Source organism: Colletotrichum destructivum, chromosome 7, assembly GCF_034447905.1.
Source record: "Colletotrichum destructivum chromosome 7, complete sequence".
Lineage (NCBI taxonomy): Eukaryota > Fungi > Ascomycota > Sordariomycetes > Glomerellales > Glomerellaceae > Colletotrichum > Colletotrichum destructivum.
Window position 1 is genome coordinate 3,026,506 of NC_085902.1, and position 23,955 is coordinate 3,050,460.

Below are 23,955 nucleotides of genomic sequence, written 5' to 3' on the forward strand. Positions count from 1 at the left end.
GAGAGTTGAAGGGGGGGAGGGGGGTATACCGGGACCGCAGGGCTGGGTTTGATAGGATCTGGATCTGGATTTCGACACTATTTCTTACAGAAATATGGACTGGGTCTGCGAATTACGAGCCAGCTTCTTGATGATGTAGCTTGACCGCTTTGGCAATCCTGCAGGCAAGATTTCGGTAGCCTCACCGCTTATGAGTGTCTACCTCTGCCTTCGTATCCTCGCCATATGCTCGAGACTTTGAAGCAGACAACCACACTGCTGCTACTCCACGAAGATAGCCACACCAGAACAGTTGCTTCCTTCTCCACCCCTTTCCCAGACAATGGGATCTGACAAAGAGACGGATTGAAAGAGAAGTACACGAGAAAAGGTACGGAGACACCAGAATCAGCCGACGCGCCGGACGCCGCCCCGGCATTCGGGCGTTGACGCTGAACCAGCGGGGGAGACCGGCACCCAACGGCCCAGACCAGGCCCCATCGCCCCATAAATCCCTTCCGGTACATCGTACATCCCCACTATGATCCCGCAGTGGGTTCCGCCGCCAGGGCGCTGGTTTGTACCCAGGGTACCTCAGCTACCACGGGCGGGTGGTGCGACTTTCTCTCCGGCAACACAATCAGACCACCATCAGTCGGTTTCTCAGCCCGTCGACCGCGGCCACCAAGACGCGCCAGAAATCGACTCACGTCGCTCGTCTCGGCGCATAATGACGCATGACGCCCCGTTGTCCGCAGGGACCCGGATGATGAACGGGCCTGATTGTTCAAATATCGCTGGGCATCCCTCTGAGGATAGTTGAGGAGAGAGCCATTCAGCTCCCGAGCATTGGCAAACACACGAAAGAAACGGCGACGCGAGGTGTTTTGGAACAAGACACCAGCGACGATAGCGATCTCGACAATCTCGACGAGCTCACTCATAAGAACACTACCACGTCAATTGGATCATCGTCAGCCGCCAGCCAACCGCCAAAATGGGTCTCGTGAGGCACATGAGCCATGTCGACCGCGAGGAGCTGTACACCAACCTCGAGGCGCGCATCCGCTACCTCCACAGCTTTCTCGACTTCAGCAGCAGTGCGTCCCTCACGTCGTCCCCTCTATTTCTCAGTCTTCCCTCCCCAACTAACAAAGAACCAAGAGGACATCGAGGCCCTTGTCTCAGGCGCCAAGTACGTCAAGGCGCTGATCCCCGCCGTCGTCAACATCGTCTACCACAAGCTGCTGCAGTACGACATCACCGCACGCGCCTTCACCACCCGCTCCACGAGCTTCGAGGGCCCCATGGACGAGGTCCCCGACGACAACTCGCCCCAGATCCTGCACCGCAAGATGTTCCTGCGCGCCTACCTGGCCAAGTTGTGCTCCGACCCGAGCAAGATGGAGTTCTGGGAGTACCTCGACAAGGTTGGGTAAGTTCGTCTTCCGTCAGCGGAGGAGCATGGGCATCGAACAGCAGCTGACAACACTTCAGCATGATGCACGTCGGCCTCGGTCGCAAGCACCCGCTACACATTGAGTACATCCACCTTGGCACCTGCCTCTCCTTCATTCAGGACATCATGACCGAGGCCATCCTCTCGCACCCGCGCCTGACGATGCAGCGCAAGATCGCCCTCGTCAAGGCCCTCGGCAAGGTCATCTGGATACAAAACGACCTCATGGCCAAGTGGCACGTCCGTGACGGCGCCGAGTTCGCCCGCGGCGGCGGCGGCGGCGGCGGCGATGACGACGAGGGGCCCGAGATCGAGGAGGAAGGGTACCTCCACGGACGCAAGATCCTCGAGAGCGAGTCCGACGAGGAGAACGCCGTCGGCGGGCCCAGGTCGCCGTCGAGGTTACCGAGGCCGAATAGTGCCGGCGGCGGCGGTGGGGTGTGTCCGTTTACAGGCATCGTTGCCGGCGTGGAGGGGTTGAAGGTCGGCGGGGCGAAGGAGGAGAGAGCGCCAAGGATGGACGCTTCAACGTAGGAGAGGCGCGCTCGATGTTTTTCTTCTCTTATTCTTCTTTTTCTCTGCATTATTGTGACGCATGGCTGGATGGCGTTTGGCGGGATGGGTTTATACAGCATGAGAATTCGGCTCAGCATCATGACTTGTGGTTCTGCTTCTCCTCGCTCGCCGTGATCATATGTAGTAGAATGACACAGAGATGTATCATTGGCTATAAACCGCTCTCCTATTAGCTCTGTAGCATGTTTCCGCTGATTAGGCGTTATCCAGAGTGTTCTTTCAAACGCCTCTTGGGAACGCGTCGGAAGTCGCCAAGTAACACGAATCATAAAACGAAAGAAGCCATCATGAAAGCCATCCTCCGCAGTCCGAGCCATAGAACCTGAGACCCAATACACCAGCAGCAAGCAACCAACACACACACTTTCTCTCTCCCTCCCCCAAACCCCTCTCTCTCTGCCATATTCATCCTACACCTTGAAATCAGGACCCTCGGTCCGCCGGCGCTTCCGCCCCTGGTGGACCGACACCCTGCCCAGCACGCCCTCCATGACGCCCCTCATCTCCTCGACGTCCTTCTCCAGACTGAGCGTGTACGTGTTCCGGTCCTCGCACTTGGCCTGCCACTCGAACGCCGCCGCCGTCTTCTCGGCGCACCGCCTCTCGAGCTCCCGCAGCCTCGCCTGCGTCTCCTCGCGCGATACCGCCGCCGCATCTTTGCCGCTGTTCTTCCCCTCGGCCGACCGCGCCCGCGCCTCCGCAGCGGCGCACTTCCTCTCGAGGGCGACCATCTCCGCCGCCTTGGCCTCCATCAGCAGTTCTGCGGCGTCGAGCTTGCTCTGCAGGTCCGCGGCGTGCTCGTGGGCCTCGCGGGAGATGACGCGCTGGCGCTCGAGCTCGCGGGCGGGCAGGGTTTGCGGGTGGTGTGTCTCGTCGCGGAGACAGCGGACGGAGTATTCCGTCTCGCGGATGGCCCTCTCGAGGCGCGCGACCTGCTCTGCGTGCTGGAGGGTCTTGCTTTCGGACTCTCTCCGGGTCTTGTCGAGTGTGGCCTCGAGCTGGCTGGCTCTGTCGTCGTTGAGCCCTACCGTGGCCTCGAGCTTGCCGATGGTCGCTGCGTCGCGCTTTGCCTGGTCGGTCAAGTCGCGGTTCTTCGCCTCGAGTGTAGCTAAACCGTTGTCGAGGTCTTTCTTCTCGCTCTCGAGCTTCGTGTTTGCGCTGGTCAGGCGGTTGATCCTGGCTTGCATATTATTCTTGCTTATTGCGTGGTTCAGCTCAGCGATCTCCATGTCAACATTCAACTCTTTGACGTCGTCGGAGAGCTCCTTGATCTTGGTGTCTGCGTTGCCGCAGTTCTCTCCCATGACCTTCGTCTCTTGTACTAGGGCCTTTGCCTCCATCAACATGTTGTCGAGCTGTTTCTGAAGTCTTACTTTCTCAACCAACAGCCCGGAGCTCCTTGTCTCCATGTCCTGGACCTTTCTCTCCAGGATCTCGTTCTGCTCCTTGAGCGCAGTGTTTTCGTCCTTGGCCTGGCCGCTCGCGAGGTAGTTGCTGTTGTCATTCACGTGCTGCTGCACCCGGCTCATCTTCTGCATTTCGTTGATCGCCTCCCGAGTGCTGAGGGATTTGTTCTCCCTTACGAGAGCCTGGACCCTGGCCCGGAGCGAGGCGTTGTCGAACTTGGCCCTTTTCAAATCTTTGGTCATGGAGTCGATGGTGGCATGGAACTCGTTGTTGGCCATCGCCAGCTCTTGAGTCACGGTGTTGACGGTCTCGTTCAGGTGGCTGTTTTGATCCCTCCATTTGCGGGACGAATCCTTCCACTTCTTCCTTGACGCGTTCTTCTCCCCGACCTGGGCCGAGAGCGTCTCGATGTGGTCACGGAGGGCGATGACCTCCTGCTCGTAGGCTTTCTGGATGATGCACAGCCGGGTCATCTCCCAATTGTTCCGGAGCGTGCGGGCGGCGTGACACCGCTCCAGGGAGTTGCACTCCTTGCCGCAGCAGTGCTGGTAGCTCTCGCCGCCGCTCGTGACGACAATCCACTGCAGGTCCGGGGCGCCGACGAAGTCATCGCCGCCGGGGTTGGGGTGGACGTCGCAGGCACGGGTAATGACAGCGCCGTGGTAGCGCGGTTTCTGCTTTGTCTCGGACGTGAGGGTGATGGCGACGATATTGTGGATGACGTTGTCGCGGCGGATCGTGTCGATGACGAACCGCCAGCACTCCCTCTTGTCCCGGAACGTGCTGCCGCCGCCGCGATAGAGGCGGAGGAACATTTTGAGCTCGCTCTTGGTGCTAGCCGGGAAGCCGTAATCTTTGGCGAGGTGGCGGATGACGGCGCCCCATCGGGCCCAACACTCGTCCGAGACCCGGAGGTTCATCGTGGGCTCGCGGGACGGGGGGTTTGTGGACTGGTTCTGTTGACGAGAGTGAGCCAGATACTGGGAGGGGGGTCGTGGTAGTTGACGTTGATACTTACTTGAACAAGACGCGCTGGGCTGGGTTGAGGTAAATCTGTACGGTTATCTGTTACCGAACTCGAGCTTTGAGGCCAATAGCAGAGGAGCAACTGATCGGAGTGGCTGTCTCGGCTCATCGAGTATGGAGGCTGCAGTTGTTCATCAACCGCAGAAGACTCTGTTTTGTTAATGGATCGAAAAGATTTCCGGAATTTGGATGTTGTCCGGGAAGGAAGAGAACTATGTGAGAGAAGAAAAAACAGAAGAAAAAAGAGTTGTGCCAAAGGGGCATAGGTGGTGGGCGGTGAGCTCAGGGTGAAAAGATTATTAAAGAGACGATGTTGTAGTTGGAGAAGAAGGAGCAATTTGCCATGACGATTGAAAGCAACCAAGAGACAGACTTTGCCCTTAGTAAACCAAGAAGAGGTAAAACATCATGCAATGGATTGATGAAAGCTCTTTGTTGACTCTGCCGAACCTCTTGAGGTCTGTCAATCAACGCGTCAGCCACCCCACAACTCTTGCGTTTACGCAGCCACGAGAACCCGGCGTACAAGAGCCTTGGAAAGGTTCCAAAGCGACTAGAAACATACTTGGACTTCTTTTCCGCAGTCCTTTGGTTCCCTATTATGGATCTCCATTCTGTTGCTATACGCTAGCCTTTTCTCATCCTCCACCCAACTTCGAACCAGGGTCTGAGGCTGTCGGAGCAGCACAGCAAGACTCTGTATTACCAGTACAGGAGGCAGCCAGCCACATCTGTCTCAATACCATCTATCCTTCAAGATTTACAACCAGTCTCTGAATCTTGCACTTGGTCCCTCTTACAAAGTCGCATTCCAAAGCCGGGTTGGACAGTGACTTAGGTCGGTCCATACCCACTGCTATAAGGACAGTTGATGAGATGTTTTAAATCATCAGATAGCTTTAAACAGCTCCTCCAAACTCTGGGATTGCACTTTACAATATGGAATCCACCCATCATGTCACAAATGATGTTCAATCGTGAATGAGTCCAACTACGGGAACCCAAAGCAACATCCGTTTGGGCACCTTCCCGTTGACTTCCACTTGAAATCTTCAATTGTACATAGCTTTCAAAGACAATGCATGTCGCCTGTGACTCGATCTAGTCTTTATGTTTACTGCTTACGCTCAGTTACCCTTGTTACTGGTGTTCTGTTGTCCTGCGCGTCTTCGGCGTCCTGTCGAATACGACAATGACCCAGTATTATTAGTACTTCAGCATGATCATTCACATCTTTAAAGACAGCATTTTGGTCAAAAGCTTTCCAGGCGTGGTTGCAGAGATCAACTACAGAATCATCAATAAGAAACAGTTTTATTTTAAGCGTTGAAATTTTGTTTTGGAAAGATATTTAGCGGTGTGTGTGTATATGTGTGTGTTATATGTACCCAATACCATCTGAGATCCCGGTTTCGAGACCAGAGCCCCGAGGACGCTATTTTTAACGAAAGATTAATAGCTAGAGCCGCCTCCCCCTCCTGTGTTGCCCTTTGATGCCCCGGAGCCGCCGGCAGAGTAGCCCCCCGATCCGCTGGGAGAGCCGCCCTTTGGTGCTCCGGCGCCATTCGGGGAGTTGCCGTTGCCGCCGCCAGGGGAGTTGCCTTTCGGCGCCCCAGGACCACTGGGGGAGTATCCATTCCCGGCAGGGGAGTTGCCCTTAGGTGCCTCTGGACTGGCAGGAGAGTCGCCCTTGGGTGTTCCGGGACCACCAGGGGAGTATCCGTTGCCACCAGGGGAGTTGCCCTTGGGTGCCCCGGGACCGGCGGGAGACTCTCCCTTGGGTGCCCCGGGACCACCGGGAGCATATCCATTCCCGGAAGGGCTGTCACCCTTCGGCGCTCCAGGTCCGCTAGGAGAGTAGCCGTTGCCACTAGGAGAGTTGCCAGTCGGCGCACCGGACCCGGCGGGAGAGTTTCCCTTCGGCGCCCCAGGACCACTAGGGGAGTATCCGCTCCCAGCAGGAGTGTTACCCTTAGGTGTCCCGGGACCGGCGGGAGAGTCGCCCTTCGGAGCTCCGGGACCGCTGGACAGGTATCCATTCCCACCAGGGCTGTCACCTTTCGGAGCGCCAGGGCCGCTGGGAGAGTTACCCTTGGCCTTGGGGCCTCCGGGGTTACCGGGAGGGGGAGGGGGGCCGATGGGTTTACCCTTCCTCAGCTCGTCGGGAATATCGGCAACCGGGCCCTTGGTGGTGAGCCACTCGTCGACGTTGCCCTGGTCAGGAGCGCTGAAGTCGCTGGCGGCCCAGCGGGCGGGCAGGGCCTTGGTGCACTCGGTCAAGTCGTTGATGTTGTAGACACCGAGGAGAGAAAGACGGACATACTCGCGGGCGTAGCCCTGGATAGCATAGTTAGCATGAGTTGTCTCAGCCGGACGAATGTGGGTGACTTGATTTTGCTTACCTCGTTCCAGGCAGACTGTCCACCGGGGCCGGCGAAAGCCTTGAACTGGGCGCTGGTCCGGGAGTCCTTTGAGAGGACGATGTCGCTGGCGAACTTGAAGACGCGCGCCGGGGCGTTGCCGAGCGTCTCGGAGTAGAACTTGACATCCCACACGCCAGGGGTGCTGTCCTGGGGGTCGCCGGCACGCGCCGTGTCGACAAAGCGCTGCTGGCTGGTCGTGTGGGCGCCGATGAGCGAGATGAGACCGTACGAGCTGATGGTCTTGTTGCCGAAGAGCTCGATGAGATAGTCGGCCGTGCCGGCGACATCGGGGAGAAGATCGCGGGGCGCAGGAACGGACGAATCCTTCCGGCCGACAAAGGTGCGGACGCGGGGGCCTAGCGGGCAGACTACGGTGGCCGTGTTGGCGGAGAACTGGATGAGGTCGGCCATGGTGATTCCGTACTGCTGGTACTTGCTGAACCAGGCTTTGGTCTGCTCGACGATCTCCTCGAGGCCCTTGTTCTCGACGCGCTGCATCTCTTCCGCGGCGAGGATGATGGAGCCGTCGGCGCCGCCCAGCTTGCCGGTTCCTTTGGACCAGCCGCCGGCGTCGTGGAAGCCGAGCCGGATGGCGGCGCGGGCGAGGTCGGTGCAGCGGCCCGACTCGCCCTTGAAGGCCGTTTGGAGATCATCGCCAATGTACTTCCAGATGCAACAAGTGTCGGCGGCGCAGGCGGGAGTATCCTTGGGCGGGCATGATCCACCTCCAGGGGGAGAGGGGGGGCCACCACCAGGAGGCTTGCCTCCGGGGGGAGGTGGAGAAGCACCTCCTGCGGGTGGAGGAGCGCCGCCGGACGGTTTGGTTCCTGATGGAGGAGGAGCAGCGGCTGCGGGTGGCTTGCCTCCGGGAGGAGGGGGGGAAGCACCGCCGGCAGGGGGTTTGCCTCCGGCAGGAGGGGATCCACCACCTCCGGCCGGGGGAGAGCCGCCGCCGCCGCCGCCGCCGCCACCACCACCGTAGCCGTAGTCTCTGCGACGAACAGACCTAGATGCGGCCTGGCCGCTCGAGTAGATCTCGTCGCTTTCCGGGCTTCCAGAGCCGGTCAAAAGTTGCTTGACGAGCTTGCCCACGCCCGAGAGCTTCGACTCGCCGAGGTCAATCAGGTCGCCGAGGATCTCGGTCGATCGGACGCTATTACCGCTGTTGGACTTGCCCTGTCGAGCACGGATCTCGGCGAAGGTGTTCTTCATGCCGGGGTGGGCGAGAACGGGCGTGGCCGCGAGGGCGGCGGTAAGGATGGACACGCGCATGGCGGTGTTGAAGTGGAGAAGCGATGGGGTGATTGGGTGAGTGGGTGAGAGAGAGACAGAGAGAGAGGACGTAAATAAAAACTAGCACTAGGCCAGAGTGTTGAAAAGCGAATGTAAGAGATCAGAAAGAAAGAAGGTGACAGTTTGAAGTGTTGTGTCCCGATGAAGACAACTCTTGGGAAGAGGGAGCTGTTGGCTCATTAATATGCTCGGCGACAGCTCGATGGCCTGGTCCTTTTCGACCATCATCGTCCTTTTCTTGCGAACAATTCATTGTGCTGAAGTCACCTTGGAAGATGTTGTGGAAATTGGCCGCCACCACCCACACCCCTTAGTTCTTGTGCTCGTCGTCGGCGGCGTCTTTGTGATGTTCCATGGCCTTGAAAGGGGTTTCACTCATGGCTCTACCACTTGATTCCATTCAACCGAGTAGAAGCTGGTCTTGCCCATGGAGTCGAACCCTTTCTCGATTCATCTCACCTTGGTTCAAAGCTTGGGGAATCGAGCGGGCTAGTGGCTGACAGGTACTATGTGGTATGGTGAAGAGGGCGTCAATGGGAAAACAGAAAACACATTAAGGGGCCTGGACTAGCCCGGAAGACGATGGATCTAGCCGTTTTTGTCGACGAGGGATATAGATCGCCAGTTTGAGATTTGGCTATTTTTATATCTTGTTTACTGAGGCTTGAATCTGTAAACATGAACGAGTTTCTGCACCATTTTCAGAGTCAAAACGAAGAACTTCACGATGGCATTTACATGATGGTTGGATATGATGTGATGGTTGGCTGCTGTCATACGTCGTCGTGTGAGTGACAAGTGGGCGTCATTACACCTGACAACCGTAGTAAGTAATTACTCGTGCAACTAGTGTGACACAGACAGCAATCACAGAGACGAACCTCATGCCACGGTACTCTCAACATCTTGATGTTGAGCTTACTTCGAATCCGGCTATTCAAAGAGATGCGCCATGTCTGTTCTCGCCGAGTCCGTTGCAGAGCGGAGAGATCCCGTGCGCCTCTCCCCAGCCGGAGGCGCGGCGGGGGTTATGGAAAACGAGGGACGGGACCTCCCTCAGGAACACCGGCCTAGTTCGGCGCCACAACATACTAGTTATCGACGGATGGCCGATTTGATGAAGCCAGTACTCTGGTTCGCCTGAAACGGTGGCCCGAGATGTGCCCAACCCAAACCGGACGCCTGCATGCCAACACGCCAGACGCCATACGCCATACGCCAAAACGCCAAAAGCTTGGGCACGAGGAACTAGCGATGAGCTTGCTTGCTTGCGGAGGAGCAACGGTCTTCTCGACTAAGTTGCGCCTCCATTATTCGGCCGAGCACCGGAAGTCTAGCTCACCCGATGTATTGACTCTTGGTACAAATGGCAGCGGGGAATAGGGGGTTTCCTCTTGAGATTCTCAACAGTCTTTTTCTTCTCCTATACTCTGAATAATCATAATCATCTAGTTTTGTCAAGGTACTGTGTATAAGGGAATGGAGCTGCAACTGCGAGTATCTTTTCTTTTTCTTTTTAGTTGCAAAAGACTCGGGTAGATCTGCCGCTGGGACAACCTACTAGTTGTTTGTTTTCGTCTTTGCAGCAGCGAAACCCTAGTGTTTCCTCTTCTTTACTGCTGCAATCCTCTCTTGGAATCCCCAGCTTCCACCCACGCTAAGCCTGCCGACAACCCGAGTACGAGATCGTTTCCAGGAGCCAGGATTCCGATCCGCCGCCACGTCTCAGGAAAAGCTGCTGCCGTCGGACAAATCATCCGCGTCTAACCACCTAGTCAGACATAGAGCTGTCCTCCTCCGAGATCCGAGCTCGTCCTCGTCTTGCGGTCTGAGAGACTCTTGCTTGACGTGGACAGCTGTAAATGCTGCTCCGTCCGCGGCAAGGACTCGGGGCCATAACGTTAGCCCATCCTGTCAAAACTTCGCTGCCACGATATGATGTACGTGCCTCGGAATACAAAGGCGAAGATAACAGGATCGAGTCAACATGAAGCAGCGGAGTGCGAACGAGCCTGTCCATGCCCCATAGCCTAGACAACAGCTAGACTTGGTGTGATCTAGGGCATTAAAGGCCTCCTGTTTGTTATCTAGGCCCTTGGTTTTGGGCTGTCTCGCTCAGTTACACCATTGCGATGGATGCGCAACATAAACAAGTACAGTTCGCAAAACTGAGCGGCAAGGAAAAATGAACAGCATGAAGACTGTACAAAGAGCAAACCTGGACCTCGACAACATCAAAGCACACACTTTCTCCGTCGATTCTTCCCGAAGAATATTGCACAGATAGTAGCTGTTACCACCGAGTGACCTTGCATCCCTCCTCAAAATCCAGCCTCTGCGACTACTTGAAGCACCTCGTAGTTGGGTGCTAGCATGAGAGCGGGTATCTGGTTGGAGCATTTGTTCTCTCCGTCGTTGTCCGGGTCTGCAGTGCTGCGGCAAATGTTCTGGTAGCTGCTGTGCTGTTCCTCAAACGGTTTTGCGTTGCCAGCCTCGTCCTCATAACCTGTGAAGAAACGCAGAAATGTCAGCATTTCGATTGACATCAGACCAGCAGAGACTGTGCGAAGGGAAATGGGAGATGCATAGACGTCATCTTCTTCTTTTTGAACAGTGGAAGAATCAATTGCTCCAAACAGGAACGGCTGGTGATGGCGTTGAACAGTTGGTACGTACGAACCGCCCAAGCGAGCTCGGGGTTGCCCTCGTCATTCAGCTTCGGGACCAAGGAGCACACATTTGTGACTGTTTCAATCTCCCCGACGCAGTCTGCTTCATCGGCGGGAAGGCCGGTGCAATACAATCCGGTGCAGGGTGTCGGGGCCGAGTAAGTTTTCCTCGAGAGTGTTCCGCAGCTCTCGATAAGTTTGGGGAAGAACACCCAGCGATGGTTGAATCCGGGGTTCTCCACCTCGTCTGTCAACGTGACCGAATAAGCCGTAGTTTTGGTGATTGACCCTAGGTTTTATCAGCTCTAGAACAGTCTAGAGGCCACAGGGAGTTGTGGGAAGAGCCATTCAAGGGGGAGGTCGGCAGAGAGGCTTAAAAGAAAACGAGGATCAGATGGCTAGGAACGAACTAACAAGAGTAGGAAACGCCAGCGCCGATGGCGTCCTTGAAAACGCCATCAACGCCGATCGAGAACCCATTGGATATCGAAGTCTCATGCCCCTCTGTTAGTTCCGGCTTGATACCCGGCGCGTGCTGACTACCTCCAGGGCCGGGTGCTCGCTCCTCGTGGCCAAGAAGGCCTGCTCTCCTCAGCTCACAAAAGGTCTGGCACTTGTTGTTGTCGGGTGTGATTTGACCACAGGTTCCGTCCTGGTTCATCCGGTTCTTCCACTCGCAGTCCGTGTGAGACACGCCATCATAAGCAACAGAGCAGTCGCGCTTGGAGAGACGAGAGCGTCTCCGGGACCCCGGAATGTCTGGTGGGTTGCCGCCTGGCGGAGGTGCGAGACTGACTCCACCGACCCCGTAGGCAGCGAATGTCAGGTTGTTGACGACGTGAATGCCGGTGAAACCGCCGTCCAAGCCGCAGTCCTTGACAAGCTGGTCGATGCCGCGCCTGGCCTCATCACGGTTGATTGTACGGTCACGGGCGTTACCGTTGCACAAGCTCACGAGGGTGGTGTTGATGTGGGAGAATATACAGTCGTCCTTCGCCATGAAGAAGTCTTCAGAAGTTACAACGGTGTTGACCAAGTAACTTGCAGCCTCTATGGAGTCTTTCTCCGTATACCTAGGGACGGGTCAGCAATGTTGACAGAAACTGGATGGTTATTTTTTTCTCTTCATTTTCTGTGGCCCTCTCACTTACCCTCGATCAGCGCCACAGATGGTATAATGATCAATCGTGTTGCCCGTCCAGCGAACGCTCGTCGCAATGACTGCTGCTACCAGCGAAAGGCCTAGGATAATGTGAAGGGGCATCATGGTCCTGATGTTCTTCGAAAAGTTTGTTTGGGAAGGAATATTGCTACCTCAAAAAAATCAGGATACACATATATTCGTAGAATAAGATGATCGCAGCCACAGTGAAAGGATGGAACTAAGGCGGATAGGCTGATTGAGGTTTTAACAACTCTTCTCAGTTATGGATCTTTGTGCTCTTAAATACTTTTCCCCGAGATAATTCTGAAATTTGGTTTCCAATGACATCCGAATCAGAACGCTTTTTCTTAAAAGAGATGACGCCTGGCTAAGACACCACGAAAATATGCAACGTCTCTGCAATAAGCCGGCACAGCAGACACTTTCAATGCAGTTGCTTTAACACATTACAATATGACTGATTGTACATGATACCAAATGCGTCTCCATATGCGTTCGCCACCCAATAATCCATATCGACGCCGAAGCAGCGAGGGAAGACCCGTCTCTCATTGCCGCAATACTGGTTTTGCTTGCCACCAAGACAACATCGTACTGGAACACTTGGAAAGTATGTTAGATTTTAAGTTCCTAAAACTAAGTATGATGCTTCCGTAGGTAGTAATTTGATAAGGTTCTGTTGCCTACACAGTTGTATGTGGCGAGGCCGAAGACAGACCCCCACAAGAAGCCCGTTGAATGGCCGGTCCAAGAGGCCATACAGCCAGTAACTGAAAAGTAGTATGGTGGTCAGTTCTGTGCTGCTCCTTGGAAGCTTCATAGAAGAGGAAGATGGTCGAGGTTCCCAAAGCCCTGCAATGATTCCGTGGTTTGAAAATGCCGTTGGGAACGGATTGACGAAACTGTCCTAATGTCGGGTTTCAAGGAGTTTGCTTCGTCCTGAGATTCCGCCAAGGACATCAAAAGTCCTTCTCCGTTCAAAAAAACCAACAACAAAAAGTGACCGCTCACAGTTTGTACATACCAGCAGAGTTCAATGCAACTTCAATCCAATATATTCGATCAGGAAGGGGCACAGCAACCCCTTGTGACAGCCATCGGGATGGCATTGGATACAACACAGCGTTGGTTCCTTTGTTTCTCCCACCGATCAAAGCCAAATTCGCGATCCGTAGCAAACGCCCTTCCGTTACGTCGATGTGCTCAGTCCAATACGACGGGCTTGGCGACCCGGATGACAGCTTTTCTGCGTTCCAACTACTTTGCAAAATGTTCCAATCACGTCGTGGTGCTCTTCGAGGCACTGTAGGATGGATGCCTACGTTCTAAATGCAGGCAGGTTTGCAGCCTCTGCATGAGTTCTATGGTTTGGCTAAATGTCCTCTTCCCTTTTCATTCAGCCAGAAATTGCTGCCATACGCTTGGCAGCGTCAAGTATTGATTGAGGAGCCAATCAAGGCACTAATGGCAACCGTCTCAAAACATGAAAACGACTGTCGGTGTACAACGAGCCAAACAAACCGTGAGTATTGCGGCACAGTTGCAGAAGACGGGCGGTCCAACGCTTGGAAGCGAAATTTGCTATGACGCCGCCAGAGCGCACAAATGGAAATGCAGAAGGTGAGCTGAAGGGGCAAAGCGAGCACTAATAGAAGCTTATAAGCGAATCGACTTACATCTTATACTATTGAACCCTTCTTTACAGAAGCAGTTCCACTTCACTCATGATAGCCTTGCCCGTACTGCAAGTAGATTGGGTAGAGGACGCCAAACGCCGCCATGGATCAGGTAGTCGTTGTCAACGCGACCCACCGCACCTTGGTAAGGTCACTGTCTCCGAGAGGGTTTTGATTGAGTTGGTCTCTCTAAGATCGCTTTTTCATCCGAATTCACCTGCCTATTTCGATTTAACTGACTCATTTTGGGCTCTCAGTTGCAGGAGGGTTGGCGCAACTGGCCCTACTCATGTGGTCGACCGGCGCCCGACCTCGACATCCCCATTGTCTGTACCGCCGGCAGCAACGTCGTCGCCACTCCTGCCAACAACCGCGGATACTTGGAGAGCGCGGGACGAGACTTTGAAACCTTCAAGCACTGCTGTCCGCCCATCGACAACCTCACAAACCTGTACTCGACGCAGGACGAGTGCCGGATGAGCTTCTGCTTCACCCACCAGCCAAGCGTCGTGACCAACTGGAGCAGGTGTGTGGAGAACGCGGCGGGGAAGAGGATGAGCGAGTTGCAAGCCGAAGGCAAGATTTTCAACTTCTCCAAAGATGCGTTCCGCGGACAGTGTGAATGGATCGATTACGAGGCTTTCAGGAATGCGCTTTCATACAACCATTCGGGAAACGACTCTGGGTCGGCATCGGTTGAAAGGGGTAGTGGATGGCTTGTACTCACTGGGATATTGGCTAGTGTACTTGCTGTCTGTTTTCTTCCATAATGAGGACGTTTACAGTCGTCTTCCACGGGCGTTTTGCAATAAACAATGTTGCAAGTACCCTGGAATGGAATTAGTATGCCACCGCTCATGAAAACTGCCAACACCACGACGGCCCTATCCGTAACACACAACACGAAAGACTTAGGTACCTGGCTTCCATCAACAGCACGACACAAGAGAGGTTCACGCAAAGTTTAAACTTAGAACATCGTCAGCCTTTGATGTCTATCATAGCCTTATTAAGCGGACAGAATGACTAGTACATGATGCATATTACATCAAAGACTCTAAATGCGAAGGATGGTACCATAAAACATAGTTACTTAACTCCTCAAGCCTCTTCTGCCTGTTCCATTAAAATAATATACAGAACACCAAGTATACCTCAGCTACTTAGAGAGTTGTACCAAACTTGGTCAAACCAACCTCGCAAGAGAATCCATCTTAGGAGTAGGGCGAACCGCTCCCACAGCTGATTGATGATCTCTCATTCCCTTCTCTCATACGTGTTAGGGAAAAGGAACTACCCATCGAACCATTCGTTTGTTGAAAGTAACCACTGCCGCTCTATACCCCAATCTCGAGATAATTGTCATAGCCCTTTTGTGGCAATAATGCTAGCTTTTCCACCACTTGCAATGTGCTCACCGCAGTTTTCCGAGGGTCAGTCCCAGGCTTTGATCATCAAGACTACCGCGACTTTTTGGCATGAGGTACCAAGTAACTCGGAATGACGACATCATATAGCTCTTGGGCAAGTGGAGGAGACCAGGTATCTCCTGCTCATCAAGTCGTATGCTCTTCCCTTCGCAAGAAGAACATCAAGAAGGAGGGACACCGTACCGAGGAAGGGGCATATGAACTGCCTTCCCTAAGAACTAGCCGCCTCGAGCATCTTCAACTTCCGTCTTAGACGCACACATCTACCATCTTCCACACTTCAAAAAAGTTCCAAACTTCTCTTCTTTCAGCATTGCCCATTTTCTTGGTCTTATTGTTTCCACCCTTGGGTTGTGTACCAATATCTTCTCCTATCCCGGGAACCTTCCCTCGGAATCCTCCTACCGCGGTCGACCTCCATCTGAAGTAGGCAAACCCACCCGGATTCCATGCCCCAAACATTGCAACCAGAGCCTACCGCAAACGCAGACATGCCAGAGGCCTCGGAGACAAGGCCTCCCAGTGGCCTCACCGAAGAAGAGGCCGGGGCAAAACACCCGAAGGACGAGCCACCCGCCCAAACTCAAGGCTACCAGGGGAAGAGGTCCCATAGAAGAGAATACAGAAGGAGACGGAAACAAGAGATAAGAGGGGCGAATGCACAGCAACAGCTGCAGAACGTGGGAAGCGTCGCTCCGAACCAGCCCTTCGATGCCGAATGGCTGACCGACGTCGATATCCAGCCTGGCACTGAACTGAGCCGGAGCACCTGTCGTGACGGCATGGAAGACGACAAGACAGTATCCGTCTTCGGAGTCCTTGCAGATATGTTTTCGACAGATGCGTTCGAGGGAACGAGCGCTAACACAGCCCCTGTTCCTGGTGTCACGATGATCGGCCACCTTGATGTCGGACTGGCCGGCCCATTGAGCATAGATGTCGACAATGCTGGGTCTAGCTCGCCGTTTGGTCACGAGGCCTTCCCCAACGAGCCCTTGTCGGATCAGAACGGCGGTTGTGAGTTGACTATCCCCTCTGTGTGGGGCTTCGCTCCCGTCCTTTCATACTCCTCCATTGTCGGTCCGCCGCCTCGCACGGTGGCAATGCACAGCGCGGATGGCTGGAATAACATGCTTTACGGTAACTTCGCCCCGCTGGGCTGTCTCAATATCTACCCTTGTTTCCAATTCACAGAGTAAGTGTTGCTTCTTGTGTCCCCTGGAGAAATACTAGAGGAGCGGGCAACTAACCATCAAAACAGCTTGCTCGTCAGGGAACTCGTCGCGGATCCCACTCGCACCGCAAAGCTTACTCAGATCACGGTCGGCAGCTCAGACTGCCGGAGTTTCCTGACCGATGACGGCCTCGAATACCTCGCCTGTGGATGCCCCGCCCTCGAGTACCTCACAATCCACGGGGCGGTGAAAATCTCGGACCGGGGCTTCCAAGCCGTCATAGACAAATGTTTGTCCATTCGCAGAATCGCGCTCTGCGGCATGGACTACGAGCCGAACAACGTCTGCGGATCCGCGCTGGTCAAACTAATGGAGCAACCTTTCAAAGCCTTAAACTTGGAAGGCATTGTGCTCAGGAATACGGCCGTCCACCCGTTGACTGTACGGAGGCTGAGAGAACACAGAAACCAGCTGAAGATCTCAGCGGGCCAATGGGGCATGGAGCCGGGCTATCTGTAAGTGCGGTATGGATTTTGGAGCTGGATGGGACAAAAGTGTTGGACCGCAGGAAAGATTAGAACAGTGATACGCCTGGCTGGTAGAATTCTTCGACAACAGAGAAGACTAGGGATTGGCATGCCTTAACCAAATCTTAGGACGGTCGTCGGAGTCGAGGGCCTGTTTGTAAGAAGGGGCAGATTATGATGGGTTGTGTGTATTCGAAGCCTCTGCTCTACGGTATGTATTTCTAGCCAGCGCCTTGTCTAGAGGAGCGCCCAAAACCCATGCAGAAGAGAAATATCGTTGATCCGTACTGTTACATTTTACATTACACATTGGGTGCCAGAAGATCGTACTTGACACACCGTTCGACCTGGGAGCGGTCCGGTTAGCTGAGTTACGAGAAACACGGCGACCGTTCGCGGATTAGGTAGGGGGTTAAAAACTTACATCTTCGATGCTGGCCTGCAAGAACCGCCTTGTCTCGAGGCCGGCCCAGACGACCAGCATGCTAAAGTCGCCGTGCTTGGCCATCTGAGCGCCGCTCTGGGCGCTCAGCTGGCGCAGGATGGGCAGGGAGCTGCTGAGCAGGTCCATGTCCGGGTTCAGGCTGCGTCCGATGCCCTCGAGCAGGAGGATGCTGATGACGACGTTGACGAAGTCGCCCTCGAGGCGGACGTGGTGGCCGCGGACCATGCCGAGCACCTCCTGCAGGATGTCGCCGATGCGGATGTTGCCGAGGGCGAGGGTGCGGCTCTTGACGCCGAGGACGAGGTGCTGCATCTTGAGGGCGAAGACGTCCTTATCGAGCACGGCGTCGGGCTGGCGGCAGCGCTCGCACATGAGTTGGCCGGCCTTGTAGCCGTCGAACTCGGCGACGGCGCGGAAGAGGTCGAGGAAGTTTGTGCGGTTCGTCTCGTTGAGCTCCGTCACGAGACCCGTGTCGATGAAGATCAACTGCGGCCGGAAGCCCTCGTTGTCGATGCGGCGGAGCTCGGCGGCCCAGGCGGCCGGGTCCTTTCGCTGGCGGTAGGGGCGCAGCCGGGCGAGGACCTGCTCCGTGACGTCGTCGTCGCCACCTTGCTCGCCCGGGTGTTCCCCGCGACCGTGGTTCCCCTTTCTGCGAAACTTGATTTCGGGCTCGTGGGACTGGTAGAAGCGCACCATGATGTTGCCCGGGTGGAGGTCGGCGTGGACAAAGTTGTCGATCAGTAGCATGCGCAGGAAGGCGTCGAGGCCCTCGGAGGCGATGTCCTGCTGGAAGACGCCGCCGCCGTTCTCGAGGAAGTCGGCCAGCGGGATGCCCTGGGCAAACTCCTCGACCAAGACGCTGCGAGTGGTGAACTCGGTATAGGGGTAAGGGAACCAGGCGGTAGTACGGTCGCGGAAGTTCTTGCGGAACTTTGCGAGGTTGGCGGCCTCGATGCGGAGGTCGAGCTGGAGCTTCATCATCTCGCCGAACTGGGCGACCTCGTCGGGCAGCGAGAGCCACTCGATGGTAGGGATGAGGTTGAGGCCCGAGGCGAAGAAGTGCATGATGCGCAGGTCGCGGCGGACGGTCCGCTCGACGCGCGGGTGCAGTACCTTGACGGCGACGTAGGTCGAGGGGACCCTCCTCGGGGTGCTCTTGAGGGCGGCCTCGACGTTCTTGGCGACTTTTTGGCGGAGCGGCTTGGGGCCCTCGGCGACGATGTCATTGTCGCTAGGCGCGGCGAGGTTGGGCTTCAGCTTGGCGCGGTAGACCTGAGCTATGGCACCGACGCCCAGCGGCGTCTCGTCGAACTCGTCAAAGATGTCATCAAAGTGGCGGCCGTCGAAGGCGGCCGAGACGATGCGTTTGGTCTCGCGCATCGAGTGGGCCGGGGCGTTGGAGTGCAGCTTCGACATGATCTCGCACATCTCGTTGGGGAAGATGTCGGAGCGCGAGGCGGCCCACTGACCGAGCTGCGAGGAGGTCGTACGTGAGCTTTTTAAACTGTTCTCGTCGCGCACCTAGAAATTCTTTCTCTGAACACGGTCATTCATACCTTGATGAAGGCGGGCCCGGCCCATTCCATGGACTGGACCAGGAAGCCGTACCACCACAGCGTGCCGCTGCGCTCATTGTCGCGATCGGGTTGCCGCTTGCCCAGCCAGAGGGCGGGGACAGTAACGATAACGGGCACAAAGATGACGACGAGGTGGAGGAAGCGCAGGCCGGTGCAAAGAGGCTCCCACAGGTAGACGTCTACGGCGATCTTGAGGGTGTGCCAGACGCGCGAGATGCCGCTGTCGTCGTCGGCCACCTTCTTCTTGATCTCGGCGCGGCTGACCTCGAGCATGCGCTTCTCGCCCGTCTGGTCGGTGCCCTCGTTGTCCTTCTCAGACAGCTCAAAGAAGGCGGCCGTCCCGAGGGCGGCAGCACCGGCACCGCCTGCTCGCAGATTGTGTTTCGTGTATCGATTGGGCCGCCATGGCAGGCGGCCGGGCTGGGTGGTGCGGGAGCGGAATGCGCTTCGGAAAGTCGAGTAGAATTGGGTGCCGTTCGCTGGCGCTCGGAAGCCCGGACGTGGACAAAACCGGCCCAAGGCGAAGGCCAGTCTCATCTCGAGGGAGAATTGGGTGGTGAGTATGGGGAGGCGGCTATCATGTTCTCAGTGTCGAGGTTGGCAGGGTGGTTGTGGTTGGAGAGGATGATCTGAGCCAAGCTGAGGTTCGGGGATGCGCGCGCGCCCAGGATCGCGGGACGGATACCAGGGGGGGGGGGGCATGGACTCGATCGGTGGTGGTGACGTAGGGATTATTTCGGGACGAAGGGGCTATTTCGCAGCGGAAAGGCGGGGGATCCTCGGAGAATCATGTGCCAGGAAATCAATGACGACTCCCGGTTTTTATCGAGTCTCGCGGCCAAAGTCGGAGAAAAGTTACATAAGCAGCGAGTTTCCAGCGAATGGACCACTATGGTGCCCGGTATTGTCCATTACGGAGCTGAGCTGAGCTAACAAACGTCGTTATCCGCCATTTCCATCGCCTTATCGCCACTTTTCGCGCGACCCGATCTTTTTTTTATTTTATCGTTTTTATCTTTTCTTCTTTTTCCTCCCACCAAAGCTCCGCCATCCCTAAGCCGTCGCGCCTCTTGTCGTCGTCGTCGTCGTTGTCGTCGCATTCCGTTCTACATTCTTGTACAACATCTTGTCCCTACCTACTACTTATTACTATCTTCCTCCCGTCTCTTTCACTCTAATTTCTCCGACCCTCTAACATCATGGGCTGGTTCTGGGCTGACGGTCCTGCGACCTCTGTTCACGCGACCTCCATTTCAGCGTCGCATCCCCATGGCGCCGCCGGCGTCCCGACCGGTCCTCCTCCCGTATGTCCGATCCGTCCTTGAAATACACGAAAATCCCGGCTCTCTCTTTGACTAACACTCTCTAGCCTGGCTGTCCAATGCACAACAAGACTCTTGACGCCCTGAACCCGGCCGGGAAGCCTGCCGCTGCTCCGGCGCCGGCCCCCTCCGCATGCCCCGTCCCTCACGACCAGCGCCACTCCGCTGTTCCCCCTCCCTCAGCATGCCCCGTCCCCCACGACCAAAGGCAGTCTGCCGCGCCTCCTCCGTCGTCGTGTCCCGTACCCCACGACAAGCCCAAGGAAGCCGAGTCCAAGGGCTTTCTCCAGCAGATCAACCCCCTGAACTACATGTTCAAGGAGCTCTCCCAGGCCCCCGCCGAGAACCAGACCGTCGCCCTGCCCACCGAGCGCGAGCCTTCGACGATACCAAAGGGCTCCGGCGATGGCAACTGGGAGTACCCCTCGCCCCAACAGATGTACAACGCCCTGCTGCGCAAGGGCTACACCGATACCGACGTCACCGCCGTCGAGTCCATGGTGTCGGTCCACAACTTCCTCAACGAGGGCGCCTGGGCCGAGATCGTCAGCTGGGAGGAGCGTTTCGGCAAGGGACTGTACAGGGGCTGGCAGGCCTGCAGCCGCGGCGAGGAGAACTCGGACGACATGGTCGAGAAGCTGAAGGACGGCACCGAGGCGGCCCCGACCCTGATCCGCTTCCAGGGTCGCCCCAAGGACATGACGCCCAAGGCTGTCATGTGGCAGGTTGCCGGCTGGCTGTACCCTTCCAAGTTTGAGTATGTTCCTCTTGGATCTCATGAATTTCTTTTGCATGATGAATATCCCGCCTCCACAAGACCACTCGCTAACCCCTCCCGCGCAGGACCGAGCCCCCCTTTGACCGTCACGACTGGTTTGTCTCCCGCAAGATTGGCGGCGTGGAGAAGGAGATCCGATACGTTATTGACTACTACTCTGGCGAGCCTGAGCCCACCGGCGAGCCCGTCTTCTACCTTGACGTCCGGCCCGCCATGACTCCCCTCGGCGCCGCCGAACGTCTCATCCGCTGGGGCGGCGACGTGTGGTGGAAGGCCTCGGGTGCCGAGGTGCGCGAGAAGGAGAGTCTCGAGAAGCAGCTTGAAACGCAGTGGAAGAAGAATTAAAGATTGAGACTGACGACGATATTGAGATGGAACAACAAAAGCGAACGATCCCCCGCCGCCTTTGAGGCCGAGCAGTCTTTGCTTGCGGTGTGTACAGACTTGGAGAGGGAGACCTGGTTGGTGTTTTTACGGGGTCACTACTACTCTTTTTTTTCTCTTTCTTTTTACGGCGGCGTTTTAAGACGATACAAACGGTTCCAGTGCTTTGGGGAACAGAACGAGATATCATCTGCTTCCTCTCCTCCTCCCTCTCCCTCCCCCCTCTTGTTACTAATAATCATACCATATCATATATGGCCTGTATAGTAGTACGCCCGAAACTGTGGCATGTTACCAAGTCTTTGCAACATCGAGACGAATTGGTTGAATGATGATTCAAATTCATATTACTTCCGCTCGCAACTGGCTCCCCTCGCATGACATGACATGAGAAGAGTGTCGTTCCACCAACGCTCGCGCCTTCGACTCTTGTCCCCCATGTTGACATCAAGCTTGCTCCACCTCAGGTGGTCTTGGCGGCCAACGCGGTCACCTGGTCCAGCAGCGCCTTATCCTCCTTGCCCGCATTCTTGATGACCTTGTCGCGCAGGTGGTCGACCTGCTGGCCCGCGGCGGCGGGCGGGTTCCCCTGGGCCGTCTGGATGCGCGAGACCTGCATGGCGAGGAAGAACTTGGGCACCTTGATGCCGAGGTTGCCGCCGACGGAGCGGATCCCGGCCTCGGTGGCGACGTAGGCGTCGAGCTCGCCCTGGAACGTGGCGAGGTCGTTGTCCGCGAGGGGCTCCTTCGTGGCGAACTTGTCGAGGGCGAAGGCGAGCGGCGTCTGGGACGAGTCGGCGAAGTTGATGGACGAGAACTTGACGCCGCCGGCGTCGACGTCCGGGACGCCCGAGATGGTCTTCTTGGAGGCGTCGCAGGTCACCTTGGCCTCGAGGTTGGTGACCGCGTCCGAGACCTCTTGCGGGAGGACTGAGTTGCCGACGACGAAGCAGGCGTTTTGGCGCGGCGCGAGGTTGGGGGCTTTGCGGCATGTCAGCCTTGGACCATTGATATGGATGTTTGGATCTGAGACCCCCTAGCTGAGGGTATGAATGAGTATCCATTACTTACCTGCGAGAACGGCACCGGCGCCGGCGGCGAGGATGACAAAGGACGGTTGCATCTTGAACTGATTACAGGGGACTTGCCGTGAAACTGTATATGCAACAGACGGTTAAAGAGGACGACAGTGGATAGCAATAGCAGAGTGAATGAATGGCAAACGAAGCGAAAGACCTTTCCGGAAGGACTGAATGAAAGAAAACAACGAATGGGATCAGTGACGAGGAGAAGAAACAACGAGAACAAGAGTCAAGACTACCCGAGTGTGACAGGACATGATCACCTTTTAGCATCAACATCAATGATACGGGTCGGCAAGGGGGTGGGATGGACTCTTGGCAAATATGCATAGGGCGCGATCTCCTCCTCCCCCTTACTCCGAGTCTAAACATCGCCAAAACTTGCTTCTGCAGGGGGGGAGGGGGTCAACTGGGATCGCATCGTCGCTGATGCGCGGTGGAAGTCGCCGGCCGTCCCCTGTTGACGACCCCCGTCCCAGAAGTTGGAGCCGTTGCCTCCTAGACTCCTGACTTTGTCCCAAGGCTAAGCATCGCTCATCCATCCCCCTTTCCCCTCAGTCACAAGATACGATACCGGGATGGCAGGGCCTGTCAAATGGGCGCCAAAGATGCGCATGCTCGGATGATGGGTGCCGAAGCTCAGGCGAAAGCGAAGGGGAGGTTGGTGTTGTCAGGGGCTCGGTTGGATTCGCCGCGGCATTCGGCCTGATGATGATTCTGGCCGGGAACAGAGCCTCACTTGCAACGGCCCGAGTCTCGAAAGCTTGTCGCCGGCGCTCGATGCGGTAAGGCTGTCCCTGACGGCGCAGTCTTGAGCCGCCGGGGTGCACGCCCGCGGTTTCAGAGACTATCCCCAGGACCCCTGTCGTCTTCGTCTCTAGGAGTACATCGTACAGGGAGTCAGGGGAGGAAAGACGGGAAAGGCGAACGGTAGCTTTGTCAGAGATCCACTGTTTACATAATCTGCCCATCAGCTTGCTGACTAGGCACGAGAAGTACCTGGTAGACTTACATTTAAATGTGCGGAAGGCCGGAGAACATCAGGCGTGTTAAGTATGCATCTACCTTCTTCGCAAATGACTACAGGTCATCGTAGTCGTGAGGCCTAAATGATTTCATTTCTTTGATAGGGTCATGGTGTAAATTGTAGGATTCCTAGTCCAGCTGCTAATATGTAGTCACTCTCCTGTAGTCTAACTCGGCAGTGTTCCGGTGTGTGGCGGCCGGCAGCTAATTAATTGTACGGATGAAGTTTATTTAGGAAATCTCTATCTCATCGACCGCGGCAAGGCTACATGCCCACTTTTGTTCTCCGCAGTACGATGTACTCTGCTAGGTAGAAAATTACAACGTTACAGCTCCTCTCTCTCTGTTTTTCTAAGATAGGAGATGTAGAGAGACAATGCCAGTACCTTCAGTATAGGCAACTCTTCTAGAGGCTAAAAGTACTACACAGAATCAGTCTATTATGGTGAGGTGTAGCATGGTTTATTAGCAGTGCCCTTTTGTCATACATACATCGTACTGTACCATTCTGCCCTTGGAGAGCTGGTGTGACACTA

The 23,955-nt window shown here is 55.8% G+C and overlaps 9 protein-coding genes across 9 annotated transcripts; 4 read left to right on the forward strand and 5 right to left on the reverse strand.

Annotated features, from left to right (window-relative positions):
* The first annotated feature begins 33 nt into the window (after positions 1 to 33).
* Positions 34 to 2,274, forward strand: CDEST_11469 (Putative Globin-like superfamily, Globin-sensor domain-containing protein). Its single transcript, XM_062927625.1, has 3 exons — positions 34 to 1,079; positions 1,144 to 1,414; positions 1,477 to 2,274. The coding sequence occupies exons 1-3, from the start codon at positions 977 to 979 to the stop codon at positions 1,970 to 1,972; spliced, it is 870 nt and encodes a 289-aa protein (XP_062783676.1). The 5' UTR covers positions 34 to 976; the 3' UTR covers positions 1,973 to 2,274.
* A 150-nt stretch (positions 2,275 to 2,424) lies between these two features.
* Positions 2,425 to 4,341, reverse strand: CDEST_11470 (uncharacterized protein; the record flags this gene model as incomplete). The annotated part of the gene is made up of 1 exon (XM_062927626.1): positions 2,425 to 4,341. One exon carries the CDS (start codon positions 4,339 to 4,341, stop codon positions 2,425 to 2,427), a length of 1,917 nt encoding a protein of 638 aa, XP_062783677.1.
* Positions 4,342 to 5,899: 1,558 nt separating this feature from the next.
* Positions 5,900 to 8,142, reverse strand: CDEST_11471 (Putative hem peroxidase, peroxidase, active, heme-binding peroxidase Ccp1; the record flags this gene model as incomplete). Its single annotated transcript, XM_062927627.1, has 2 exons — positions 5,900 to 6,784; positions 6,850 to 8,142. 2 exons carry the CDS (start codon positions 8,140 to 8,142, stop codon positions 5,900 to 5,902), a joined length of 2,178 nt encoding a protein of 725 aa, XP_062783678.1.
* Positions 8,143 to 10,484: 2,342 nt separating this feature from the next.
* CDEST_11472 (uncharacterized protein) lies at positions 10,485 to 12,099 on the reverse strand (the record flags this gene model as incomplete). The annotated part of the gene is made up of 4 exons (XM_062927628.1): positions 10,485 to 10,669; positions 10,840 to 11,121; positions 11,247 to 11,905; positions 11,984 to 12,099. The coding sequence occupies 4 exons, from the start codon at positions 12,097 to 12,099 to the stop codon at positions 10,485 to 10,487; spliced, it is 1,242 nt and encodes a 413-aa protein (XP_062783679.1).
* Positions 12,100 to 13,776: 1,677 nt separating this feature from the next.
* On the forward strand, positions 13,777 to 14,443 carry CDEST_11473 (uncharacterized protein; the record flags this gene model as incomplete). Its single annotated transcript, XM_062927629.1, has 2 exons — positions 13,777 to 13,818; positions 13,931 to 14,443. The coding sequence occupies 2 exons, from the start codon at positions 13,777 to 13,779 to the stop codon at positions 14,441 to 14,443; spliced, it is 555 nt and encodes a 184-aa protein (XP_062783680.1).
* A 1,028-nt stretch (positions 14,444 to 15,471) lies between these two features.
* On the forward strand, positions 15,472 to 16,797 carry CDEST_11474 (Putative leucine-rich repeat domain superfamily; the record flags this gene model as incomplete). The annotated part of the gene is made up of 2 exons (XM_062927630.1): positions 15,472 to 16,298; positions 16,365 to 16,797. The coding sequence occupies exons 1-2, from the start codon at positions 15,553 to 15,555 to the stop codon at positions 16,795 to 16,797; spliced, it is 1,179 nt and encodes a 392-aa protein (XP_062783681.1). The 5' UTR covers positions 15,472 to 15,552.
* Positions 16,798 to 16,986: 189 nt separating this feature from the next.
* On the reverse strand, positions 16,987 to 19,497 carry CDEST_11475 (Putative ABC1 atypical kinase-like domain, protein kinase-like domain superfamily). The gene is made up of 3 exons (XM_062927631.1): positions 18,807 to 19,497; positions 17,230 to 18,723; positions 16,987 to 17,152 (listed from the first exon to the last, which is right to left on the reverse strand). The coding sequence occupies exons 1-3, from the start codon at positions 19,362 to 19,364 to the stop codon at positions 17,108 to 17,110; spliced, it is 2,097 nt and encodes a 698-aa protein (XP_062783682.1). The 5' UTR covers positions 19,365 to 19,497; the 3' UTR covers positions 16,987 to 17,107.
* A 235-nt stretch (positions 19,498 to 19,732) lies between these two features.
* Positions 19,733 to 21,677, forward strand: CDEST_11476 (Putative holocytochrome c/c1 synthase). Its single transcript, XM_062927632.1, has 3 exons — positions 19,733 to 20,131; positions 20,197 to 20,906; positions 20,993 to 21,677. Exons 1-3 carry the CDS (start codon positions 20,027 to 20,029, stop codon positions 21,270 to 21,272), a joined length of 1,095 nt encoding a protein of 364 aa, XP_062783683.1. The 5' UTR covers positions 19,733 to 20,026; the 3' UTR covers positions 21,273 to 21,677.
* CDEST_11477 (uncharacterized protein) lies at positions 21,678 to 22,660 on the reverse strand. Its single transcript, XM_062927633.1, has 2 exons — positions 22,383 to 22,660; positions 21,678 to 22,292 (listed from the first exon to the last, which is right to left on the reverse strand). Exons 1-2 carry the CDS (start codon positions 22,432 to 22,434, stop codon positions 21,775 to 21,777), a joined length of 570 nt encoding a protein of 189 aa, XP_062783684.1. The 5' UTR covers positions 22,435 to 22,660; the 3' UTR covers positions 21,678 to 21,774.
* Positions 22,661 to 23,955: the final 1,295 nt, after the last annotated feature.